We start from the raw sequence: 26,124 nt of genomic DNA on the forward strand, positions 1-26,124 counted from the left end.
TAAAATGGAACTTCGAAGAATCTCTAGCCTCAGAGTCTTCTTTCATTGGGGGTGTTACTTGGAACACTGACAGCTGGCTGGGAATTGAAATCTACTCATCTTCAAGTTGTCAACGTTGAGAAACACTGGGCTAAGAATATGAAGGTCATTTTCCATTCCGGTCATCTAAAACTATATGCAATTTTGTTATTTATAAATGTATGTAAAAATGCTTTCTAGCAATCATATGTATCTTGAAAAACGCACTCCCTCACAGTGTGTTTCTCCCTTTCATGAAGCTGAGTGTGACACGCAGAATAAATGGGAAGTCCTTCCTCATTCCTCATAGTTCTTGGATATTAGTGTTACCAACAGTTGGCACCTCAAATTCTCCTACATCCTTTCCTACCAATTCTCATTCAATTTTAGCATAAGAGAAATTATTTTTGAAATCTTTGCCAAGCAGAAGAAAATGTCAGTGAAATTCTCACAAGAGAATTTGTGGCATTCTGGTATCTATTTAGTGGTGAAATGTTTAAGTAAGTTAATTACTACGACTACTACGCAATATTGAGTATCACTATTCAATTAAGTCTCAATAGAGAGCATTCCCAATTACAGCTTCAGTGGCTACAGGATGGGAAGCTGTTTATCAAGACTCAACACCACAAGCGGGTTTCTACCAGCTCGGACCAGTTTGGTCGAATAGGTAGCAACTCGGCCGACACGTGACCATACCGGTTCTATCCTGGGTGCTGCCATTTTTATTTTCTTCAATCTTCATTGAAAAAATGTAATCCCCCCCTTTTTTTAATGGTGTGCGCATGCCGGTCCCAGAGAGGTCCCAGAGATGGGCTGTTTTTCACAAAAATGGAGGCATTTATGCCTTCCTCAGCCCCAGAAGCACTCTGCAGGCTTCAGCAGGGCTGGGGGAAGGCAAAAGTGCCTCAGTTTTTGTGAAAAACGGCCCGTTTTCTGCCCATGTTTCACAAAAACAGGGGATTTTTGCCTTCCCCCAGCCCTGCTGAAGCCTGCAGAGTGTTCCTGGGGACCGGGGAGGACAAATTTTTTTTTCTTACTGGGTAGTTTGCAGGCACTCCCTTAATTCCGGCGAGGCTGGAGCCCCCTCCCCCAGTCAAAACTTTTCACCACTGTTTGGGTGGGTGTGGCTTGGTGAGGGGGGGTTGTTAGGGATGTAACCCTAGGCTTGGCTTGGCAATGTATTTAAGCTATAATTGTAACAAATGTATCTGTTACTTTAAATGCTAAAGAGATGTAATTGGCTTGTTACCTCAAGGAGCCATAAGAGGGAGCCAGAATGGCTGTTAGCTCTCTGTTTGTTAGACGCTGATCAGTGTATTGTGAGGTACTGTGGTTTGCTACTGTTAGCTGTTTGTTTGCTAGACTGACTATTTGATAACTGAATGACTGAACCGTGTATGACTTGGACTGTTAATTGGACTCTGAATATCTCTATATTTCCATATAGTAAACTACTATATTTTTATACTATAAAGTGTCCCTGTATGCTGGTTTGTGTGTGTTCGTCCATACCTCTCACTACGCTTCTCTGCACACTTGCTCTCCTAACGGGGAGCTTACTTACTTAACAGGGTCATGTGACTGAGTGTTTGAGTGATGTCAAGTTGGCCACGCCCACTCAGTCACATGTTCCCTGTCTAGCCACACCCCCCCCCCCACTGAACCGGTAGTAAAATATTTTGAAACCCACTCTTGCTCAACACCGTTACCTCTCTAGCACCCCATCAGAGAAATCAATCTCAAAAACGCCTGTGGGAGAAACTTGGAAGAAACTTCACGCCCTCCAAGACTGACATAGAAAACACAAAGCCCATCATTCTTTCTGGGCTCTGAAAGAGCAAAAGAGGCATGTAGACTTGATGAGGGTGAAGGTTCATTCTCCGATCTTGTGCATTGGTTTCTGAATGCTTTGTTAGCAGGTTAGGTAACATCTGCAGTGGAATTTAGGGGATGTCAGTAGGTGTTCTTCTGCTTATAAGGGTTTCACGTGGTGAGCAGTAGGTCAATGTTGTGACACTCAATTGGACAACGTGACCTGCACTAATAGGAAGGAGGGAGGATTCTATACTTTAATTATATTGAACTAGTGCTGATAACCCGGTGTTGCCAGGGTAATTATTTATAGGGGAGAAATGTCCGGACCAAACATAATTTCTAATGTTGGATTTTCCCCCTTACCAGAGGGAACCCCCTTGTGGAGTATTGTGAAGCTGTTACCATGGCAGCTCTACTGCGCTGTACAGTAGAAGCTATTTTACGGCAGTACAATAGAAGCCATTTTAAGGCACAACAGGCTGTATCATAACAAAACACACACCTTGAGGGGTGTCTTACCCCCACAGTATTTTTTTCCAGAGAGTAAGTCATCTGTGTACCAAGTTTGCTTGACATTTCTTGAGGCGTTGCAGAGTTATGCTGGAAAACACACACACACACACAGCCATTTGTGTGTGTGTGTGTGTGTCTGTGTTTGTGTGTGTGTGTGTGTGTGTGTGTGTATGTATATATTGCCCAGGTATTAGCTAGAGCTGGTTTTGCTTTCATTCTGAGCCATACTGATGTACTGAACAAAGTTTTGCATTAAGAAATCGGATTCTCACAACAGTGTTGACTTGGTTAGGTTTGTCCGTTGGAACCTTGACACTGGATGCTTGGCAACTGACTCATATTTATGATGGCTGTAATGTTCTGGGCTCAGGTTTGCGGCCTTCTGGCAAGCAAAATCAATGGGGAAGCCAGATTGACTTCACAACCATGTGACTAATATAATAATTGCAGCGATTCGCTTAACAACTGTGGCAAGAAAGGTCATAAAACGGGGCAAAACTCTCATTTAACAACATAAATTTTGGGCCCAATTGTGGTCATAAGTCGAGGACTGCCTGCACTTTAGGTCCTTCAGAATTCTAGGCCATGTTGATGGCTTGGTAACGTTAGCCCCCCATTCCATCCCATTGTTTTAAATACCTTTAAAAGGTGCATTCTTCTGGATTACATATTGCTTTCCATTTATCCTCAACTGCTTTGTCAAGATATTTTTCAAGCTCCTTGCGCAGATAACAAGCTGTGCGTTGTGGAGTAGAAGAGCGTTATGGAAATGAGCAGTTATCACTGAGCTGTGTACATGCTCTGTAATTTGTACCCAACATGATGTGTGCATATGTTTGGAATAATCGATTGCTGTGAGTTGCCGAACATTGTTGATGGGGCTCCGGAATTCAAGAAAACTCCAATGAACAGCGGGAAACAAATCTTAACTGGGATAATTCCCAACCTTCCCCCTGGAGCAAACACCCCACCTTTTCCCTCCGTAAAAGCGCACAGAGCTCTTACTGCATGACAAAGGCAGGTAGGATACAAACCGGCCCAGCAAATCTTTTTCTGGCACCACAGTCCAGTTTCGACACTGGACACCACCAAAAGTTGATCGTAATGAATGGTTGTTTTTAGACTGAGGTTTGCCAGTCTTTAGTTTTGCTCATCTTCTTTGCCTTTGAGAAGGTTGTCTTATCTTAACACTAGATGATAACCAGGTGTTGCCTGGGTGTTTATTTATAGGGGGGAAATCTCTGGACCAAATGTCATTTCTAATGTTGGATTTTCCCCCTTACCAGAGGGAGCCCCCTTGTGGAGGACTTTGAAGACGTTACCATGGCAACTCCACTGCACTGTACAGTAGAAGCCATTTTACGGCAGTACAGTAGAAGCCATTTTAAGGCACAACAGGCTGTATCTTAACAGAACACACACCCCGAGGGGTGTTAGGGATGTCTTACTCCCACAGTAAATCACCTGTGTATCAATTTGGTTGAAATTGCTTGAGGCAATCCAGAGTTATACTGGAACACACACACACACAGCCATTTAGATGATGATGATAGATAGATAGATAGATAGATAGATAGATAGATGATAGATAGATAGATAGATAGATATAGATGATAGATAGATAGATAGATAGATAGATAGATAGATAGATAGATAGATAGATAGATGGATGATAGATAGATAGATGATAGATAGATAGATAGATAGATAGATAGATAGATAGATAGATAGACAGATAGATGATAGATAGATAGATAGATAGATAGATAGATAGATAGATAGATAGATAGAGCAGGTAGTCTTCCACTTACAACGACAATGGAGCCCAGTTGTTAAGTGAGACATTTGTAAAGTGAATTTTGCCCCGTTTTACAGCCTTTCTTGCCACTTATCACTGCAGTTGATAAGTTAGCAATCCGGTTGTTAAGGGAATAAGTATAAGTATAATCTTTATTGTCATTGTACTTAAATATAACGAATCTGGTTTCCTCGTTGATTTTGCTTGTCAGGAGGTCACAAAAAATGACTGGGACACAACAAATGGTCATAAATATGAACCAGTTGCCAAGCACCTGAATTTTAATCCCATGTCCATGAGGATGCTGCAAAGGCCGTAACAGTGAAAAACCGTCATAAATCGTGTTTTTCAGTGCCATTGTAACTTTGGGATAGGCAAGCCACAACTGCCTTACCGTTTTTTCTGCCCTTCCTCCTTCAAAATGAAGACAGCTTAATCCTGCCACTGTAGAGAGATGCACATCTGGATATCTTGTGTGCATCAGTTTTATTATCCCAATGGACAAGAGTGCAGGGCCCAAACTTATAATTTAGCTCAATGCTTTCCATTGAGAGAAGTCAGCAATTTATTATGAGAATCCATTTTGGTTTGAATGTTATGAGGTCTCTAAAACAATGTTTAGACACGTGAGAGAGAGACCGGAAAGCCTACAGAAGTGATTAATGTCAAATATATGAGGCAAGAAAAATTATCCAATACATTTTTAAAAAGACTTTTTCTCATATTGGAATCTGTAGAATAAAAACACTTCTAATCTGTTCAAACTCAATTTTTACTGGACACTTGAAATATTAAAAGAAGTAATGAAGATGTAATGTTTTTATAAAATAATTTTACAGCCCAAAAGTAGCACCGTTCTCTTTCATAACCAATATCATATAAAACAATATTCAATTTAAAAGCAAACAAGAAAAAAGACCCCCTTCAAAAAAACAACATCAGAGAAATTAAGCATGAACCTTTTTTCAGCAAATGCTTCTAAAAGACTCTGCGAATTTACAGAATTAAGTTATACATGAAGTAAAAATTAACTCTGTAACCTGTTTGGGCTTACAATAGCTTCCCTAAGTTTTGCTTATTTATTTAAGATTTTTATATTCCGTCTGGATACTTTGCAATAGAAGTAAGTCAAAAACTATCTTTGGATGTGTTTTTCATTATTTGGCTTTTTCCATTACAGATGTTGGGACAATAACAGCGTTTCTGTGAGTAGGTGAATTTTCCCATGAAACAAAGTACAGGTCACCCTTGACGTAAGACCACAATGAAACCCAAAATTTATGTTGTTAAGTGAGACATTTGTTAAATAAGTTTGGTCCCATTTTGGGCTGTGGTCCGCAGAGCTGGCAGCAGAGTTGGACAGTGAGGAGGGTTGGGGAGGAACATGGGCCAGTCCTGAAGTCTGGGAAAGGCTCGGACGAGGGCTCTGTGTCGGAGGCAGAGAGGGGGCCAGGGCCATCTGGTAGTTATTTGCTGCCTCCGGAGTCTGACATCAGCGAGGCAGAAGAACAGCAGGCGCCTGTTCCCAGTGTGCGCATGCACAGAGCTGCCAGAAGGCAAGAACAATTAAGAAAACAGGGTCAGCTCGGGACTAAGCCTTGGAGATGATTGGCCCCTCCCATAAGACATAAAAGAGGAGCGAATGGGACGTGAGCCTTTGCAGGAAGCAATTAGTTTCATCTGGTCGGTTCAAGCTTCGAAAAATTCTGTTGGACTCTGTGCTAAGTTTGGCTTTGCTCTGCATTTGCCAATTAGGTCTCTGGCAGCTTCCCAAGGATGATAAGGTGGGCGTTTACCAACATTCCCCTGAAAGATTGTGACACCTCGAGCAGACATCTGTAGGAATCTTCACAGACTGTTTGTGAAGCCTTGCGGACTGTGAATGACCATAATTCACAGCCGTATGACCTTTCTTACCCCACTTGTTAAGTGAAACACTGCAGTTTCTAAGTTAGTAACACATTTGTTAAGTGAATCTGGCTTCTCCATTTACTTTGCTTGTCAGAAGGTCACAAAAGAGAATCACATGACCCCCAGGGACACTGCAACCATCATAAATATGAGTCAGTTGCCAAGAGTCTGAATTTTGAGCACATGACCATGGGGATGCTGCAACAGTCATAAGTGTGAAAAATGGTCATAAGTCACTTTTTTCAGTGCTGTCGGAAACTTTGATTGGTCACTGAAGCAACTATTGTTGAGTATTGCCTATACAGCTGGATCCTATCCTATCCAATCTATCATCTGCTCATTACCAGAAAACCCACGACCCTGGGATTAAGAGTCATCTGTGTGTGTGTGTGTTTGTGTAAGTTAGTTCCTAAGAGTTCCCATCTACTCTTGCAGGGTAGGGCTGAAGAATTTGTTCAGTATCTGCAGGATAAAATCACTCAGATCCGGACAGGCTTGGACTCTGACTGGGTAGATTCGGGCGAGTCGACGGGAATGGATCTTGTGGAGACAATCTGGGATGAGTTTGACCCTGTGACCCCCAAAGGCATGGACAGGATTATGGGGAGACTCAGTGCTGCCACATGTGCTAGACCCGTATCCCTCTTGGTTAGTTTCGGCTTCCCGGGAGGTGACACGAGGCTGGCTCCAGGCGATTACCAACGCTTCATCGAGAGAGGGGTTCTTTCCCACCGCCTTGAAGGAGGCGGTGGTGAGGTCCCTCCTTAAGAAGCCTTTCCTGGACCCAGCTTCTTTAGCCAACTATCGTCCGGTCTCCAACCTTCGCTTTGTAGCAAAGGTTGTTGAGAGTGTGGTAGCACGTCAGCTTCCCCAGTACCTGGATGAAGCTGTCTACCTGGATCCGTTTCAGTCAGGTTTCAGGCCTGGGTACAGCACGGAGACGGCATTGGTTGCATTGGTCGATGATCTCTGGCGGGCCCGGGACAGGGGCTGCTCCTCTGTCCTGGTCCTATTAGATCTCTCGGGGGGTTGGGAGTGGGGGGCACCATTTTACGGTGGTTCTCCTCCTACCTGTCGGATTGGTCACAGTTCGTATTGACTGGAGGGCAGGGATCGATCCCGAGGTGCATCACTTGAGGAGTGCCCCAGGAGTCAGTTCTCTCACCCCTCCCGTTCAACATATATATGAAACCGCTGGGCGAGATCATCCGTGGTTTTGGGGTACGGTATCATCAATATTTGCTGATGATACCCAACTTTTCATCTCTACGCCAAACCACCCAAACGGTGCCCTCGACGTGATGTCCCGATGCCTGCAGGTTGTGTGGATCTGGATGGGAAGGAACAGGCTCAAGCTCAATCCCTCCAAAACTGAGTGGCTGTGGTTTCCGTCATCCCGATTTGTGCATCTTGTTCCATCTTTGATGATAGGGGGAGAAATTTTAGCCCCCTCAGAGAGGGCCCGCAATCTGGGAGTCCTCCTGGACATGCGACTTAGTTTAGAAGAACACCTGATGGCCGTGACCAGGGGGGCCTTTTACCAGGTTCGCCTGGTACGTCAGTTGCGCCCCTTCCTGGATCGGGATGCTCTGTGCACAGTCACTCATGCCCTCGTCCTTTCTCACCTGGACTACTGCAATGCTCTCTACATGGGGCTGCCCTTGAAGAGCACCCGGAGGCTTCAGCTGGCCCAAAATGCGGCCGCGCGGGTTATCATGGGGGTACCTAGGTGCTCCCATGTTACACCCCTTTTAGGCAGCCTGCACTGGTTGCCGGTTGTTTTCCGGGTGCGATTCAAGGTACTAATTATGACCTTTAAAGCACTCCATGGCTTAGGCCCAGGGTACCTGCGAGACCACCTACTGCCACCAGTAGCCTCCCACCGTCCAGTGCGATCCCACAGAGTTGGCCTCCGCAGGGTGCCGTCGGCCAGACAGTGTCGGCTGGTGACCCCCAGGGGGAGAACCTTCTCTGTCAGAGCGCCTTCACTCTGGAATGAGCTGCCCCCGGAGCTTCGCGTAATCCCCGACCTCCGGTCCTTCCGACGCGCCCTAAAAAGCCAGCCTGGCCTGTTAATTTTATCCAATTTTTAAAATGTTAGTGTTATATTAATTCAGTTTGTTTCTTGGATTGTTTCTAATTTTCTTTTAAGTTTTGTAATATGTGTTTTTTAATGCTGTACGCCGCCCTGAGTCCTTTGGGAGAAGGGCGGCATATAAATCCAATAAAACAAACAAACAAACAATAAATAGGAGTTAGCAGTGTGTGGCGGCAGCCAAAAAAGCCAATGCAATCCTAAATTGCATTAACAGAGTGATACAATCAAGATCAAGTGAGGTAATAATACCACTCTATAAAGCCTTAGTAAGGCCACACCTAGAGTACTACATCCAGTTTTGGTCACCACACTATAAAAAAGATGTTGAGACTCTGGAAAGAGTGCAGAGAAAAGCAACCAGGATGATGAGGGGACTGGAGGCTAAAACATAAGATGAACGGTTGCAGGAATTGGGCATGGCTGGTCTAGGGAAGAGAAGAGCCAGGGGAGACATGATGGCAGTCTTCCAATATCTGAGGGCCTGCCACAGAGAGGAAGGGGTCTACCTGTTTTCCAAAGCACCTGAAGGCCAGACAAGTAATAATGCATGGAAACTGAACAAGAAATAGGGAGAAATTTTCTGACAGTGAGAACAATCAACCAATGGAACAGAAGTTGCCTTCAGAAGTCGTGGGAGCTTCATCACTGGAGGCTTTCAAGAAGAGACTGGACTGCCATTTGTCAGAAATCATGTACGGTCTCCTGCTTGGACGGGGAGTTGACCTACAAGGTCCCTTCCAATTCTGTTAATCTGTTAAACTGCTGGTGTTATATTTATAATGAAGAATATTTTTTGTACAGGGGGAGATTGTTGGACCAAAAAGTTTACATTTGCAGCTAAAGAGTTGGCCATGACCTGCATCACTTTAATCCTGAAGACAGATAAACAAGCCAGAGATGGGAGCTGCCCATTATTACTGCAGTCAGCCATGAGCTCTCTCAGAATAATGGCAGGTCTTTGAACTATGGAAAATTGCAAACCCTCCCCTCCCTTTGCTTACCAGGACAGAATTCTCTCTGCTTACACCTGAAAGGAATGGCTTCTGCACAATTCTGGAAATTCAGATCAATTTTGGAATGATTAAGATAAGATAACCTGGAACAGACCAGGCTGACAATCCCAGGCGGGAGTCTGTGGTGACCACAGAAGTTCACACATTGCATGACAGTTTAGGCTTTTTTTTTCTACAAATAAATCAGAACCCAAACATAGATTTTAGAGCATATAATAACAGAGTTGAAGGAATCTTGGAGGTCTGCTAGTCCAACCTCCTGCCCAAGCAAGTGATGATATAATTCCAGAAAAATGGCTGTTCAGTCTCTTCTTGAACACCCCTAGTGATGGAGCATCCACATCGTCTGAAGGTTAATTCTGGTTAATTGTCCTCACTAGTAGGATTGTTCTCCTTAGTTCTAGGTTGAATCTCTCTTTAATGGTCTTCTATCAATTACTTCTCGTTCTAGTCTCAAGTGCTTTGGAGAATTATTGTTGCAGTTTTGTACCACAGTAGATTGAACACAGTCATGGAACCTTAACTTCCCCCCAAATATTAATTTTTAGTATCCCAGAGTTGCTTGGGAATGGGGCATCACTTAAATCAACCATTAAAAAGAACTAGTAAACAAATGCCACTGATTCATTGATCTTGTGTCTTTGCTGTGTACAATAAACTGTTTTAGGCACTCTGGCACCCCCCCCCCCGCCCCAAAGTGGGTGTACATTTCTGTTCTCTACATTAAGATAAAGAAGCAAATGATCTTTTTGTGGGGCTGTGATGCCCTTTGTTTTGCTGATTGTGGCTTAGATAAGTATCCAAAAAACCCAAACCCAATTAACACTGTATAACAATAATACTAAATAAATAATAAACCTGAGCGATTTAGCTGGTTGTCCACTAAGACTCCAAGATCCCTCTCACAGTTACTGCTATTAAGCCTGGTTTCATCCAGTCTAGATGAGTCCTTTTGATTTTTCTTGCCTGAGTATAAGACTTTATTTTTCTCCGCATTGAATTTCATTTTGTTAGATAGGGCCCAGTGTTCAAGTCTGTCAAGATCCATCTGCATTTTGAGGCTATCTTCTAGGGTGCTGGCTACTCCTGCCAGCTTAGTATCATCTGCAAAGTTATAATAATAGTTCCTGTTATACCTAATATCTGTAAGAAAAAATATCTTTCCACTTACTATTTCACTTGAAATCTTATTTGCATACTTTACATTATCCTTAAGGCTGTTGTATAATGAGAAGGAATTCTCATTAAATAATGATTCTGCTGATAAGAAGAATATCGCTGACCTTCCTGTGTATGGTGAATTACTAGACAGTGTAAGTACAGCCACTGTGTTATATAAATATATAAATAAATATATATAAAATATTTATTTATATAAATAAAGCCATGGAACTATTAGCTGTTCTAGTATATACTTTGCAGGAATGTGAACAGGCAGGGGCATTTTATCATGTTTTTTGGACATGTGAAAACTCAGGAAATTTTGGAATCAAATGCATACATTAAATCAGAAGATCTTAAAGGCTGTAATATACAATTGAAAATAGAGTTTTTCTTTTGGGATTGATTGATAGGCAGTTGGAAAAAAAGTCATGGAACTTTGCTTGATAATTGCAGAATGGTTATTGCATGTTCAAAAGTGGGGAAACTTCTACAATTTCGGGCAAAAATACGCAGATGGCTAGAAAATATAATAGGGAAACATGTAGGTTTTAAACCTGAACTGCTTTTATTAGGGATAATATCAGGAAAATTTGATAAGAAAAGTATGTATTTAATATTATATGTCCTAAACAGCAGTCAGGATTATCTTCACACAATATTGGGAAAATGAAGAAACACTGCAAGATGAAGAGATAATTAAGAAGATACTAGGTTGTGCAGAAATGGACAGACTTACATGAAAATCAAACAGAAAGAATACACAGAATATTATCAAACATGAAACTTATTCTACCAGTGGTTGGAAAAAAGGGGTTGAGAGTAAGAAGGGAATTTGCATTGTTAAGCAATTTAAATATTGAGACAACACGATGTTTATTAAGCACCAAGAAATGTAATTAATAGAAAATTAATAAAACTATTTTTGTAAAAAAAGTGGAAAAACTTCTCAATAGAGGAATGGTTGAGATGATGGAATTTGGAGAGGTGACCAAAACTGACTTCCTTGATTACAGAGAAGACAACATCTGTTTTAGTTGCTAGAAACAGCTAAATTGCTTTGCATGAAACAAAAAAAATGGCTTTGATGATTAGAAAACAATCGAGTAGATAATGGAAAAAGAGAGCTTTTCTTGTAACCACAGGGAAAAAGATAATTTTGTAATTGTACTTATTATTCACTGAAAAAAATCAGAAGCTTTCCTACTTCTTTTCATTCTTTCTATTTGCACCTTTTGAGGGAAGTTTTTCCCCCTCTCCTTTTACTTTCTTTTATTTTGTATTAATTCTTGTTAGTTTTTATCTTTTACTCAAAACTCTTAATAAAATTTATGCCCAAAGTAACATTTTGTTTCTACATCATACAATCACTGACAGAAGCTCCATGACTAATCTAAATGAAATATTCTTCTCATTGCCCAAACAAACATTTCTCCTGGCTTTATTAATTGCCCCCTCCTTCTTCTCCTCTCTTTGGTGAAGTTGGCTATCTTTTATTAAAATCTGATAGATACATTCACCCATCCGTTGATTTTCTCAGCAGATATTTCTGGACCATTTGATTATTTCCTGACCATTTGTTTAAATATTTCCCACTCATGTTAGCAAGGATTTTGTTGTATGCAAAGATGCCATAATTTTGCTTAAAATCCTCTCCATACAACATCCAAATGCAACACAGCAAGAGATCACTCACAAGAAGTTTTGCAAACAGACTGCAGTGGGAGATATTCTTCCTTCGTTGCATTCCAACCCCTTCCCTTCCCTCTGAGCAGCCCAAAACATTTTCCAGTACAGGTAGGTCTTCAACTTATGACCACAATTGAGCCCAAGATTTACATTGCTAAGTGAGACATTTGTTAAGTGAGTTTTACTCCATTTTATGACCTTTCTTGCCCCATTTGTTAACTGTAGTCGTTAAGTTAGTAACACAGTTGTTAAGTGAATCTGGTTTCCTCATTGACTTTGCTTGTCAGAAGGTTGCAAAAGGGGATCACGTGGCTCTGGGACACTGCACCGGTCATAAGTGTGAGTCAGTTGTCAAGTATCCGAATATAAATCACATGACCATGGGGAAGTTGTAATGGTCATAAGTGTGAAAAATGGTCATACATCACTTTTTTCAGTGCAATTGTAACTTTAAACAGTCAGTAAATGAACTGTTGTTAAGTGAAGGACTACCTGTACCATGACTCCCAACCTGACTATCTTCTCCATCATGTTAGGGAGAAAGGCAGTGACTGAACTATAATTATCCAGTGCAAATTGCAGTGGAATAAAGGAATTGAATCTCCCAGTCCCACCCACAACCATCACTCCAATCTAGTTCTTCCCAACATGGTGACCTCTGTATATATTGCTACTACAATGACCGGAATTCCCTACTGGCACTGGTGAAATTCAAATTCTTTTACTACCAGTTCTGTGGGCGTGGCTTGGTTTGGTGGGCGTGGCTTGGTGGGCGTGGCAGGGGAAGGTTACTGCAAAATCCCCATTTCCACCCAATCAGCTGGAACTCGGGAGGCAGAGAATAGATGGGGGCGGGGCCAGCCAGAGGTGGCATTTGCTGGTTCTCTGCACTACTCAAAATTTCCACTAACGGTTCTCCAGATCCTGCTGAATTTCACCCCTACCTACTGGCCAGAAATTCTGGGGTATTGCATCCCCCTCCTCCCATTCATCCTCTGGAAGGCGTCAGTCTGAAGAAGGCATCTAATCCAGGAAGGGCTTTAGCAGTATAACTACTGTGCACATAGGGATAACAGGAGGAGAAGGAGCGTGATGTGGGTGTATGTTTAATGAAGAAGATATTGAAGACACACCCTGACTTAAATCTAAACAATGTCCTACTTGGAACGATAAGTCCTCAGAATAGCAAAGTTGCAGAAGTAACAAAGAGGTTTCCATCTCTTTTCCCATCACTTTCATGTTCCTTTTATTTTGACAACATTTTGCTCAGCATCACTTCTAGGATGGATCCCAAATGTCACTTTGCCTCATTTCACACTTTCCTTTCTCCTTGTTGGTCTAAGCCTTCATTTGTTTTGCCTACACAATGCAATATAACTTGATGGAATGTGCCATTTTTGTGATATTGTGGATGTCACAACCTTGCTTCAGAAAGGAAGATGTCATGGAAACGCACAAAGATAGTTACAGTCACAACCATTCACTAAGAATTTAAGCAAAGACGCCAAAGATTGTAGATGATGAAGACCAACCAGCCACTTCAATCAAACAGCACGGAAGAAATCAGCAATAAAACAACACAAATGTTCAGGAGGCGAATATAATTTTTTGGCAATCTCTTCAGCTGCCTCCAACTTTTGAAACAAACATCATCATTGTAGAACATTCTGTGCAGCCCTTCAAATGTCACTCCGGCATTCATTAGTGATAATCCTCCAAGTCTCTGCAGTGGGTGAAGTTACCAGATCTGACACAGCAAACAAAATATGTTGCATAGTTTCAACGCAAGCGCTCACAGATTCTGTTTTGCAGAGCTGTCCATCAAAAAAGTTCATCAAAGCAGAACGAAAGTCTCTGGACTTCACCTAATATCAGGGCAAAACGTTTGACAACTGCCAGGAAAAAGCTTCTACGACACCTGCGGTTGCAAACACATATATTTTCTATATATTTTTAAGTCTTCGTTTCCAACAGATAAATGTAATCAAGGTTTATATGCTCAGAGAAGCCAACAGGATGGGATTGTTGCACTTGAAGGATCAGAAGAAAATTGTAACTAATGTTGTGGAAAATTACTTCGATATTGCTTTCTCAGTACAGGATTACAATTAGGTTGCAGTATGAAGCAATAAATGAATGGTAACAAATCAACAAAAACAGCCACTGTCAGGAGTACTTTGGTGACGGGAAGTAATGCAAGCATTACTTAAAAGTTTTATGACTCTCATTTAATTTGCATCACGGCTGCTCAGGCTATAAACAAACTACCATCTCGAAGAGCAGGCAGTGAAAACTGAAGAACAAAACTATCTTCATCTTAACTTTGCTTCAGAAACTATTTACTATAGGGAAGTGCCATCAAGTCAGGTCTGACTTTGACAACTCTATGGACAAATGGTCCTTCACTCCCTTGATTTGTTCCCAGAAATCATCCAGAGCTGTTCCAGGGAGAGATTCCAGTAATCTCCCAGGTTCAGTCTATTCCATTTAATTTTTTTCTCTTTCTAAGTGTTTTTTTTCCTGGTGGGACTTGTCTATCAGGGCAACCTGATCTACCCAATTATGGGACGGAGCATACTCAGTCGCAGATCCGGCAGTGACCAGGCCGGCCATGCCTCTGATTGTTGCCACAATCACTGCTGCCATCTTGTTTTTGAGTTCTGCGCATTTCTATGAAACTGTGCATGAGCAAACTCACAAGCAAACCAGTGGTAACACCAGCTAGAGCCCACCCCTGAGCATAATGCTTCCATTTTTGTCTTTCAGCCCCCAATCTAGGGGCCTTTGCAAGCAGTTGCTTTCACAACAAACTATTTTTTTGTGTTGAATTTATGTTTACTGACAAAGAAATAAAGGGAGACTAGTACAGATCCATTTCAAGCTATTTAGCTCTTGTCAGCTAGTCATACCCTTCTGGGATTCGAACCTGGGCTGTTTTTACATATTAGGCAGTTGTATTAGCCTCTAATCAACCTCTTTTTCCTTTCAGTTTTCCTGAACCATGTCAAGCAAGAGTTTTTTTCTAGTCCTCCCCCCCCCCCAAAAAAAAACACGGCATTATCTCCAATTAGCTGGACTGATTATATTAACTGTGATTATTTTCTCCTCAGAAAAGGTGTGATTATTTTCTCCTTGGGAGTATCATATGGTGGCACTTTTGTGGAAATGCACATTAGATCAGAGGTCATTCTAAGACATGCCGAGGTGGAATCTGACTTGGCTGCTACCAAGGATCAACTACAACTGCTTCGCATTCATATTTTCCCTACCCTAGTAACATTTGATGGGGAAATATTGCGTGTGTGGCTGGTTCAGACAGTACCACTTTGGTAAGGGGAAAGTTTTTATTGGACACCTGCAAACACTATAAACCAGGTGTGTGGAACTCAAGGCCCAGGGGCCAGATCCAGTGTAAACGGACCTTGGGCCCCCTGAAGCCTTCTGCCAGCAAAAACAGAGCTCCGTTTTCGCTGGCAGAAGACTATCAAAGCAAACTAAAAACAAAACAAAAGGAGAATTGTTTCCCCTTTTGCGTTTGAGCATGCAAGAAGGGACAGGAAAGGAGAAATAAAAAAGGAAAAGAAGAGAAGATGGGAAGAGTGCAAGGAAGGAAAAATAAGGAAAGAGGGGAAGGAAGAAGAAAGGAGAATGAAGAGGGAAGGAAAAAGAAGAAAAGGAAGGAAGGAAGGATATAATGAGAGTGAGGGAGGGTCTCAGGGAAGTCCTGCCTTAGCACTTGGCCACCACAGGTGCCCCCGGCACGAGTGATGTTGAGCTGGCCATGGCCACCATGGCCACCCCCACATCTGGCCACCCCCACCCCCTGGCCCTCTGAGGTCAAACACAACCCTGATGCGACCTTCAATGAAATCGAACTTGACACCCATGCTATAAACCAATTCAAAGTATTCCACTCTTTTTCATCCTAGACAAGAACGCAAAGCCTAGTCCTCATGAAACCCCCCAAAGACTCTTTTGAACAACTTAAAAGGGTAGACGAATTCCCAAAAAAAGCTTAGGAATCGTCTCCAGACCACTTAAACCAAATGTGGCAGATCCTCTCTATATACTTCAACCTTCCCCAACTTGGGAACCACTAGATCTCCTGGGATTTCAACATACGGCAATCCTAGCCCATGTGAGAATTCTGGAAACTACAAAGACAAACTCCAGAACCCCAGGTTAGTGAAAGGCAGTATGTAGGTGCATCTTGGTGATAGACATGACTGATAACACTCTTGACTCGGCACTAATTCCTCAGTGGAAGGCTACAGATGCATTTTCTCACTATTAATTAGAACACAATTTCAAGGATAGTATTTTTCTGACTTGTCTTTCTTTGGTCTATGAGAAAATGCCCCCTTTTTTTCCCCACATGAGATTTTGGGGTGATTCCATTTTGGCTGGGAAACTGCCGTCAGCCAGGTTTCCCCTTGAGTGCTAGATAGATCACCTCAGAACAGACAGCGCAAAAATATATTGCCTGTGGAACTGACAAGAGAGACACGTTGACAATATTTTCCATCATTGAACCAAAGGTTGCAACTGTTGATCAGGAACAACGTTGCACTGTACAGTTTGCAGGAATAAACCTTCCCATTCAAGAACTTTCCAAGAGTTTTCCACAACTTCAACAGATAATATGAACCTTGCCACTTATCTGAATTACAGAAAGCCTTTCAGGTTCTTCTTTTCCATAAGTGTTATTTTTTTTAAAAAAAAACATTTGGTAAAAACAGTGTGAAAGCAGAACTTGGGGAACTAACCTGGGGCTTGCTGGGGTACAACTTCTTCTGGATCCTGCAGATGGATGAAAATGAGAAGCCCAGCTGCTCCAAACAGAAGAATGAAGGAAAACATGCAGGTCAGCTTCATCATTAATGTCCTCTTATCAATCCACTTTAAGCCCACCGAAAGAGGAAAACGTCTTCTCCTTGATCCCCAAAGCTTGAGTTGAGGTCAACATCTCAGTTGGCTTCCTGTTTCAAGGGCCACCTGGTAGAGAGAAAGCAGTGAGCGGCTACTAAATATTGTGCATCTCTAATAAACTTCCTATATGTTGCCTCCTCCCTCCTCCCACCTCTCCCTGGGCCTAGCAACCAAGAATATGAAACAGCAAAACACTCCATGTGGAGATTTGTTCCAGGGAAGGGATGTCCATCTGTATTTTATCATGCTCGCTGCATCTGTTATTCAAAATATTTTAGGATGCTATTTTAACTTGTTAAATTATTGTTTAAGATGTTGTGCCTTGTAAACTGCTTTGGGGAGGCTGTGCCTCAAAAGGCAACATGAATCCTGAAGTTAGGGGAGATAGAACAATCCACATTCTGCTAAGCACAATGTGTTTAAAAATAAATATTTTACATTAGCATTTTTTTTAAAAAAAAGCAAAACTGGCCCAGGGGTGTTTTTTTTGGTAGGTTTTTTTTTTTTTTTTTTGAGAAATAGTTTACTTGGCTCTTAGTAAATGACACTCAAATTCTGTCCCAAGTGAATCTGAAATAATTTGGGTCATCTCTTCCTCAAGACAAAAACATTAAAATCTGAAATGAAGAAACCCCCAAGGATTCGAAACCGTAAAATCAGTGCATGTTTTGTGTGTCCCAATAACGAAAAGGCTCCCTCTGGACTACATCAAGGCTGCTTAAAGAAAAGCGAGTGATCTTTATGCCAACTTGCTGATATTTGCCCTGTTGCTATGAGCCCCTATTAATGTTTTCCTTTGTTCTTTTTTTAGTCCTTTGATATTATCCCTCATCACATGAGAGGGGGGAAAAAAGACAATGCTTTTGATAACTTCATACCTATATATTGGAAATTCTTTTAGGTCACGTGTGTCACGAAATTAAACCTAGGGATCATGTTAAACCTTCCATCCTGGCAGAGGTTTTTTTTTTTTTGTGTGTGTGTGTGTGTGTGTCCTCAATTGCCCTGTAGAAAGTTAGCATCCATCCCCCCTCCTAGAAGAATGAAGTATTTTGGAAAATAGTAAAAAGGCAGAATATTATATTTCCCTGGATGAGAAATAGAGAAACATGCTTTTTAGAGGGAGAAAGCAGCCGCCAACTTTTCTTAGTAGCCCACAGCAGATGCCAGCATTTAAGAGATAAGGAGCTTATTGAAAGAAGCCAAGTATCTAGATAGCTCTATTCATAAGCAAATAACCTCATCCAAGATCCAAACCAGAACAAAGCCATTGAGCCACAATAGGAATTGCCCAACACGCTTTTTAAGAACATAAGCCCCTTCATTGCATCACCACAAACTTCAACCAAATGTAGCTCAGGCAAGCTCCTAGGATGTCTACTTTGCTTATTGAATCAGCTATGACCCCGGCATAACCCCTACATGGCCCCATAGGAGTATGACAACAGCCAATACAATACATGTTCTTGCACAGGAACAGGAAGCTCAAGTGCAAAGTCTAAGAGACGGTATAACACCACCCCTACTCCCAATTCCATGTGGTCAGCTGCCCAGAACCAATGGGCTTCCGCTTCATCATTAAACCATTTTTCCATTCAGCCTCCATGTATCCAGTGTCTTTCTCCCAGCTTGGAACTGAACCAGATGGAGTTTTCTTCCCCCTCCCCTCTCTCTCTCACACACACACGTGTGGGGATGGGACAATATGGCTGGCTAAGGAATTCTGGGAGTTGAAGTCCACAAGTTATAAAAGGGCCATGGTTCCTTACCCCTGCTAATGCCACCATTTATCCAATAACGTTTCTGTGGCTTTCCAGCAGGCAGGACTGGTTTCCTTTCTTGGCCAAACCTTCTATTAAAGATCCTGGCTGCTAAATAATGGGAAAACCGAGAGACTCTTTTCATAGAGAAGCAGGAAGAAAGAGAGAGCCAGTGGATCAACCTTTTCTACAGTATCTCGCTGCAAATGTTAAATGAATCACACTTTTAAAAAAAAAATGTTCTTGCACTGCTTAAAACGGCAGTAAAAGAGGAAATGCCATATGTGGCTTTACAAAATTTACAACTAATTTGTATAGTCGTAATTAAATAAATGACTACACTTTATTGTCCTTGTTGGCCAAATTAAAGAGTTATGCATGATTCACTTGGGGAATAGGTCATTCTAAGAAGATATTACCGAGATTCTATTTTATTGTGTTTTGAAACCGCAATGGTATTTCGTACCCTTTAGAACTAAGTTTTTCTACCAAAAGAAAAGGAAATAATGCCGATTAGCATACATTAATGCCCAAAAGTATTGGGATGCTTCTTGGTTATTGTTTTAATTAACACATTGCACTTAGCTTTTATAATTGTCAGATAACAGGGTGCTACATTTAAAAAACAACCAGGAAATTCTCCTTGCAGAGAGAAACATTTGTTTCCAAAGTTTCGTATCCCACAAACAATTTGCCTACCTCAAAGTTTTGGAGGCAAACTTCCTCCTGTTGTGTGTTGGCCTCTGCTACTTTCTCATCGGCAGCTTCTATTAGCCCTTCGAGGTAGATCAGACTAGGAAACCAAAGCTATGAGTTCAGGGGTGGGCTTTACATAATTTTACCACCGGTTCGTGGCGCACCAAAACTGCATGCCTTCCGCACATAGGTTTTGCTCACGCATGCGCGTAGCTTAGAAAACATGGCTAAATAGGATGGCATAGTGCCGGGGTGGGTAGGAAAGGCCACCCACTGGTCACCACTATCAGTTCGCCCAAAGTGGTCCAAACTGGCATAATAACACCACTGTATGAATCCTTTATCTCCAGGAGAAACCTGAGAGCTTTCTCAGATTATATTTCTGCCTCCGACTCAATGTTTTTCCTCCGATCATTGTCTTGGTTGTGTCTCTTCCTCAAGGCTCTTTCTAAAGCCCTCTGGGAGAAAAAAGAAGAACCAGAAATAAAGTTCTGTGGAGGGTGATTTGCTTAGGACAAGTTTACCCAAGAAAGCATATTTATAGGGGCAATTTCAAGCATGCCTCAGGCGAACCACGGTCCAGACATCTGGGGTTGCCCTGAGACCCCGCAATGTTAGTCAGGCCCCTGGAGCAGGACACGGGACTGGGCAGCGTCCCACCTGGGAGTGCCTGCCCTCCCTTCCTCTCCAATCCCCCCAGGACAACCCAGAAATTAGAAAAAGATCAACCAACAGGCTGAATATTTTGGAAAAGAAGTACAGCTCTACAGAGATGTCCCAAAGGTGCTTTTTCAGGAGGCAACTGGACTTTCTTGTATTTTCTTTTGAAGACGTTTCGCTTCTCATCCAAGAAGATTCTTCAACTCTGACAGGATGGTGGGGAATGGAAGAGCTGAAGAAGCTTCTTGGATGAGACGCAAAATGTCTTCAAAAGGAAGAGCAAGAAAGTCCAGTTGCCCCCTGAAAAAGAACCTTTGGGATAACCGTCACCTGGATGACTGAGAATCTCTACAGACGTTTAGCTAAAGCAGCATGTCTCAATGTTGTCGACTAAGATGTGTGGATGGGTGGATGGGGAATTCTGGGAGCTGCAGGCCACACATCTTAAAGTTGAGAAGTTTGGGAAGCGTTATTCTAAAACAGAGAACTTATGGCCCTTTTATGACTTGTGGACTTCAACTCCACAGCTGGAATGCTGGGTCAGAAATTCTGGGAATTAAAGTCCACAAGTCATAAAGAGGCCATAGTTCCCCACCTCTATAAACCTCTATAAAAAGGGTTTAAGATGAAAGTTGGCCCAAACCATTTTTCCTCTGGGCTTCGGTTTTTTTGTCCTATACAACACACACCAACTAACAAGACCCAGCGCATTGCCCAAGGACTTTTTTCTATTTGATTCTTGATTTTCTTTTCTACACATGCGCAGAACAATCTTCATTGAAAAAATATATTTTTTCCTGTTCTAATGTTGTGTGCATGCACAGACCTTTTTAGGTGCAAATGCGCACACACGCTGAGTTTTTTTGCATGCCGAACAAGTAATAATGCCAGCAGGAACCCACACCTGGTTAAGGAGATAGTGGTAGTGCAGAGAGAGATGATGGTTCACAGCCAGGTTTCCCAGGAATAAGGAAGCAACAACACAGGCCGTAGTTGGATTGGAAACAGAATAATAGGCTTAGGATGGCCACTCCTAGAATCTCCCAGGGTGTTTCAGATAGGATGAGAGTAGCCTGGCGTGATTCAATCTATATGGTGTGAGCAAATAAATGGGCTAGTTGGCTGGTTCTAGGTTGTTCTTACACTTAGACGTAGCCTGACATCTTTCAAGTCAAGTCAATCTTGTCTCCTGGTGACAATTGGACAAGCCTTCGCAGGTATCAAAAGTGGCTTGTCCTGCCCTACTTCCTAGGGCAGAGCAGGAGGAACTGACACAAAATCACTAAAGGCCTAAAGCAGGGGTCTCCAAACCTGGCAACTTTAAGACTTGTGGACTTCAACTCTACGCTATGCTGGCTGGAGAATTCTGGGAGTTGAAGTCCACAAGTCTTAAAGTTGCCAAGTTTGAAGATCTGTGGCCTAAAGCCTAACTAGGATTCAAATTTCCCCAGGAAATTTGGGGAATTTCAATGACACAAACCTCAAACTTGTAGACTATAAAGAGCAGTCTATTTTTTTAACAAAAAATCCTAGCCACCCATTGCCCCCACCCCCCATCTTCTACTTCCATCAAGCTAACCAAACATAGTAATTTCTTCTAGTCCATCATCATGATTAAAACTGTAGCTGTCTGCTTCCTCAAGGGAAATATTAACCTTGATTTGGTCCAGGAGTGGCTTCTTATAGTCTATACACTCTATGATACTCTTAGCAACTCTCTCCCCAGATCCAGAATGGAGAAGCCTGATTTTGTTTCTTATTTTTTTTCCCCTCAATGTCCGTATCTCAGAGTCACAAATTTAACAATTGGGGAAAAAATGCATTAACTATTTGATCTTTATTACATAAGACGACCACACACAAGATTCTTTGTTGTATTGTATTATTCTCTACCTCAGTGTTTCTCAATCTTGGCAACTTTACGTCCTGTGGATTTCAACTCCCAGAATCCCCCAGCCAGCTGGCTGGGGAATTCTGGGAGTTGAAGTCCATAGGACTTAAAGTCACCAAGATTGAGAAACACCGCGTCTACTCAAAGATGCAGCAATGCTCTGGACTAATGTGTTCTGTGAAGCCTTTGTTTTCTAAGAATGTTCACAGCATTCTTGAAAATTGTCTCCCACAACAAATTTGAAAGAGTACAGTCTCCATCCTGATTTTTCCATGAAGAAGAGTGGGCATGTATGGACATCCCTAAGGCATGTTAGGGGACGTGATGGCTCTGTGGCTAAGACATTGAGCTTGCTGATCAGAAAGGTCAGCAGTTCAGCAGTTTGAATCCCTAGCGCCACATAACGGAGTGAGCTCCCGTTACTTGTCCCAGCTTCTGCCAACTTAGCAGTTTGAAAGCACGTAAAAAATGCAAGTAGAAAAATAGGAACCATCTTTGGTGGGAAGGGAACAGCATTCCGTGCGTCATCGGCATTTAGTCATGCCGGCCACATGACCACGGAGACATCTTCGGACAGCGCTGGCTCTTCGGCTTTGAAACGGAGATGAGCACCGCCCCCTGGAGTCGGGAACGACTAGCACATATTTGCGAGGGGAACCTTTAAGTCATCTTATTTATATATCTCAGAAAGAGGGGGAAATGATGTGTGCATGCACATTCATAAGTAATAACATATTAGATCTCAGGATCCTTCCTGCCCTTCTGTTATCTACAGAGAACAATGGTCTTCATTAAAAGAAACATTTGCATCTTGACATTCAGGTGTTGCTATGGGAATGTTCTGATACAACTCACCACAGGCTTCTGTGAGCTACAAGGACATATTCCTTATATCTCAATTTGTCTATTAAACAGCCCCGTTTGTCTGAAAAATGATTTTCCCCACAATGGAGAAAAAAAATCAGCTTAACCGGGACAACAAGAGTACAGGTAGTCCTCGACTTACAGCCACAATTGAGCCCATGGTTTCTGTTGCTAAGCGAGACACTTGTTAAATGCGTTCTGCCCCATTTTACGACCTTCCCGGCCACAGGTCTTAAGTGAATCACTGCAGTTGTTAAGTTAGTAACAAGGTTGTTAAGTGAATCTGACTTCCCCATTGACTTTGTTCGTCAGAAGGAGATCACATGACCCCAGGATTCTGCAACTGTCATAGATATGAATCAGTTGTCAAGCATTCAAATTTTGATCCCATGGCCCTGTGAAAAAACGGTCATGTCACTTTTTTCACTGCTGTGGTAACTTTGAACAATTACTAAATGAAACGGTTGTAAGTCAAGGACTACCGATACAAGTTGAGGATATCTTTAAAGCCAAAATCCACCCGGAACTGATCAGTCTATTAAGCTCCCAAACAAGACTCCGGAAAGTCAGCAATCCCAAAGTCAAGCTAGAAACCTTAAACCATCATTGATTTCCCAAGGCAGGCAGCATAATGACTGAATAGCTACAACATGCATAAGCAGCTCAGGAAAAAGCATAGTGCCTGCATGCACACATATGCAAACTTGGGAGGAGGGGAGAGAGTTAGTTAGTTAGTTAGTTAGTTAGTTAGTTAGTTAGTTAGTTAGTTAGTTGAGGGGTTGTTCTGAGTTGTTTTGGAGTTCTGCCAGTGGTGAAATTCAATTTTTTTTAGTATTGGTTCTGTGGGCGTGGTTTGGTGGACATGGCAGGGGAAGAATACTGCAAACTATCCATTCCCTCCCCACTCCAGGGGAAGGATACTGCAATATCTCCATTCCCTCCTCACTCCAGGGGAAGGATACTGCAAAATCCCCATTCCCTCCCCACTTCAGGGGAAGGATACTGCAAAATCCCCATTCCCTCCCCATCCAGGGGAAGGATACTGCAAAATCTCCATTCTCTCCCCACTCCAGGGGAAGGATACTGCAAAATCTCCATTCCCACTCCACTCCAGGGGAAGGATTCTGTAAAATCTCCATTCCCTCCCCACTCCAGGGGAAGAATACTGCAAAATCCCCATTCCCTCCCCACTCCAGGGGAAGGATACTGCAAAATCTCCATTCCCACTCCACTCCAGGGGAAGGATACTACAAAATCCCCATTCCCTCCCCATCCAGGGGAAGGATACTGCAAAATCTCCATTCTCTCCCCACTCCAGGGGAAGGATACTGCAAAATCCCCATTCCCTCCCAACTCCAGGGGAAGGATACTGCAAAATCCTCATTCCCTCCCCACTTCAGAGGAAGGATACTGCAAAATCCCCATTCCCTCCCCACCCAGGGGAAGGATACTGCAAAATCTCCATTCTCTCCCCACTCCAGGGGAAGAATACTGCAAAATCCCCATTCCCACTCCACTCCAGGGGAAGGATTCTGTAAAATCTCCATTCCCTCCCCACTCCCGGGGAAGAATACTGCAAAATCCCCATTCCCTCCCCACTCCAGGGGAAGGATACTGCAAAAGCTCCATTCCCACTCCACTCCAGGGGAAGGATACTGCAAAATCCCCATTCCCTCCCCATCCAGGGGAAGGATACTGCAAAATCTCCATTCTCTCCCCACTCCAGGGGAAGGATACTGCAAAATCTCCATTCCCACTCCACTCCAGGGGAAGAATACTGCAAAATCCCCATTCCCTCCCCACTCCAGGGGAAGGATACTGCAAAATCTCCATTCCCACTCCACTCCAGGGGAAGAATACTGCAAAATCCCCATTCCCTCCCCACTCCAGGGGAAGGATACTGCAAAATCTCCATTCTCTCCCCACTCCAGGGGAAGGATACTGCAAAATCTCCATTCCCACTCCACTCCAGGGGAAGGATTCTGTAAAATCCCCATTCTCTCCCCACTCCAGGGGAAGAATACTGCAAAATCCCCATTCCCTCCCCACTACAGGGGAAGGATACTGCAAAATCTCCATTCCCACTCCACTCCAGGGGAAGGATACTGCAAAATCCCCATTCCCTCCCCACTCCAGGGGAAGGATACTGCAAAATCTCCATTCCCACTCCACTCCAGGGGAAGGATACTGCAAAATCCCCATTCCCTCCCCATCCAGGGGAAGGATACTGCAAAATCTCCATTCTCTCCCCACTCCAGGGGAAGGATACTGCAAAATCTCCATTCCCACTCCACTCCAGGGGAAGAATACTGCAAAATCCCCATTCCCTCCCCACTCCAGGGGAAGGATACTGCAAAATCTCCATTCCCACTCCACTCCAGGGGAAGAATACTGCAAAAATCCCCATTCCCTCCCCACTCCAGGGGAAGGATACTGCAAAATCTCCATTCTCTCCCCACTCCAGGGGAAGGATACTGCAAAATCTCCATTCCCACTCCACTCCAGGGGAAGGATTCTGTAAAATCCCCATTCTCTCCCCACTCCAGGGGAAGAATACTGCAAAATCCCCATTCCCTCCCCACTACAGGGGAAGGATACTGCAAAATCTCCATTCCCACTCCACTCCAGGGGAAGGATACTGCAAAATCCCCATTCCCTCCCCACTCCAGGGGAAGGATACTGCAAAATCTCCATTCCCACTCCACTCCAGGAGGAGGATACTGTAAAATCCCCATTCCCTCCCCATCCAGGGGAAGGATACTGCAAAATCTCCATTCTCTCCCCACTCCAGGGGAAGGATACTGCAAAATCTCCATTCCCACTCCACTCCAGGGGAAGAATACTGCAAAATCCCCATTCCCTCCCCACTCCAGGGGAAGGATACTGCAAAATCTCCATTCTCTCCCCACTCCAGGGGAAGGATACTGCAAAATCTCCATTCCCACTCCACTCCAGGGGAAGGATTCTGTAAAATCCCCATTCTCTCCCCACTCCAGGGGAAGAATACTGCAAAATCCCCATTCCCTCCCCACTACAGGGGAAGGATACTGCAAAATCTCCATTCCCACTCCACTCCAGGGGAAGGATACTGCAAAATCCCCATTCCCTCCCCACTGCAGGGGAAGGATACTGCAAAATCTCCATTCCCACTCCACTCCTGGGGAAGAATACTGCAAAATTCCCATTCCCTCCCCACTCCAGGGGAAGAATACTGAAAAATCTCCATTCCCTCCCCACTCCAGGGGAAGGATACTGCAAAATCTCCATTCCCTCCCCACTCCAGGGGAAGGATACTGCAAAATCTC

General features: G+C 43.1%; 1 protein-coding gene across 8 annotated transcripts in view; it reads right to left on the reverse strand.

Annotated features, from left to right (window-relative positions):
* CHST8 (carbohydrate sulfotransferase 8) overlaps positions 1–26,124 on the reverse strand; it is a 308,323-nt gene that overhangs the window by 213,803 nt on the left and 68,396 nt on the right. For all 8 annotated transcript variants that reach the window (XM_081963646.1, XM_081963648.1, XM_081963649.1 and 5 more), the window contains one exon: positions 16,786–17,014. In XM_081963646.1, coding sequence (XP_081819772.1) covers positions 16,786–16,897 — 112 coding nt within the window. In that variant the 5' untranslated portion in view covers positions 16,898–17,014. Of the gene's footprint in view, positions 1–16,785; positions 17,015–26,124 lie in introns of those variants that run through there.

The sequence above is a fragment of the Natrix helvetica genome, assembly GCF_964273705.1.
Source record: "Natrix helvetica genome assembly, chromosome: 10".
Taxonomy (NCBI): Eukaryota; Metazoa; Chordata; class Lepidosauria; order Squamata; family Natricidae; genus Natrix; species Natrix helvetica.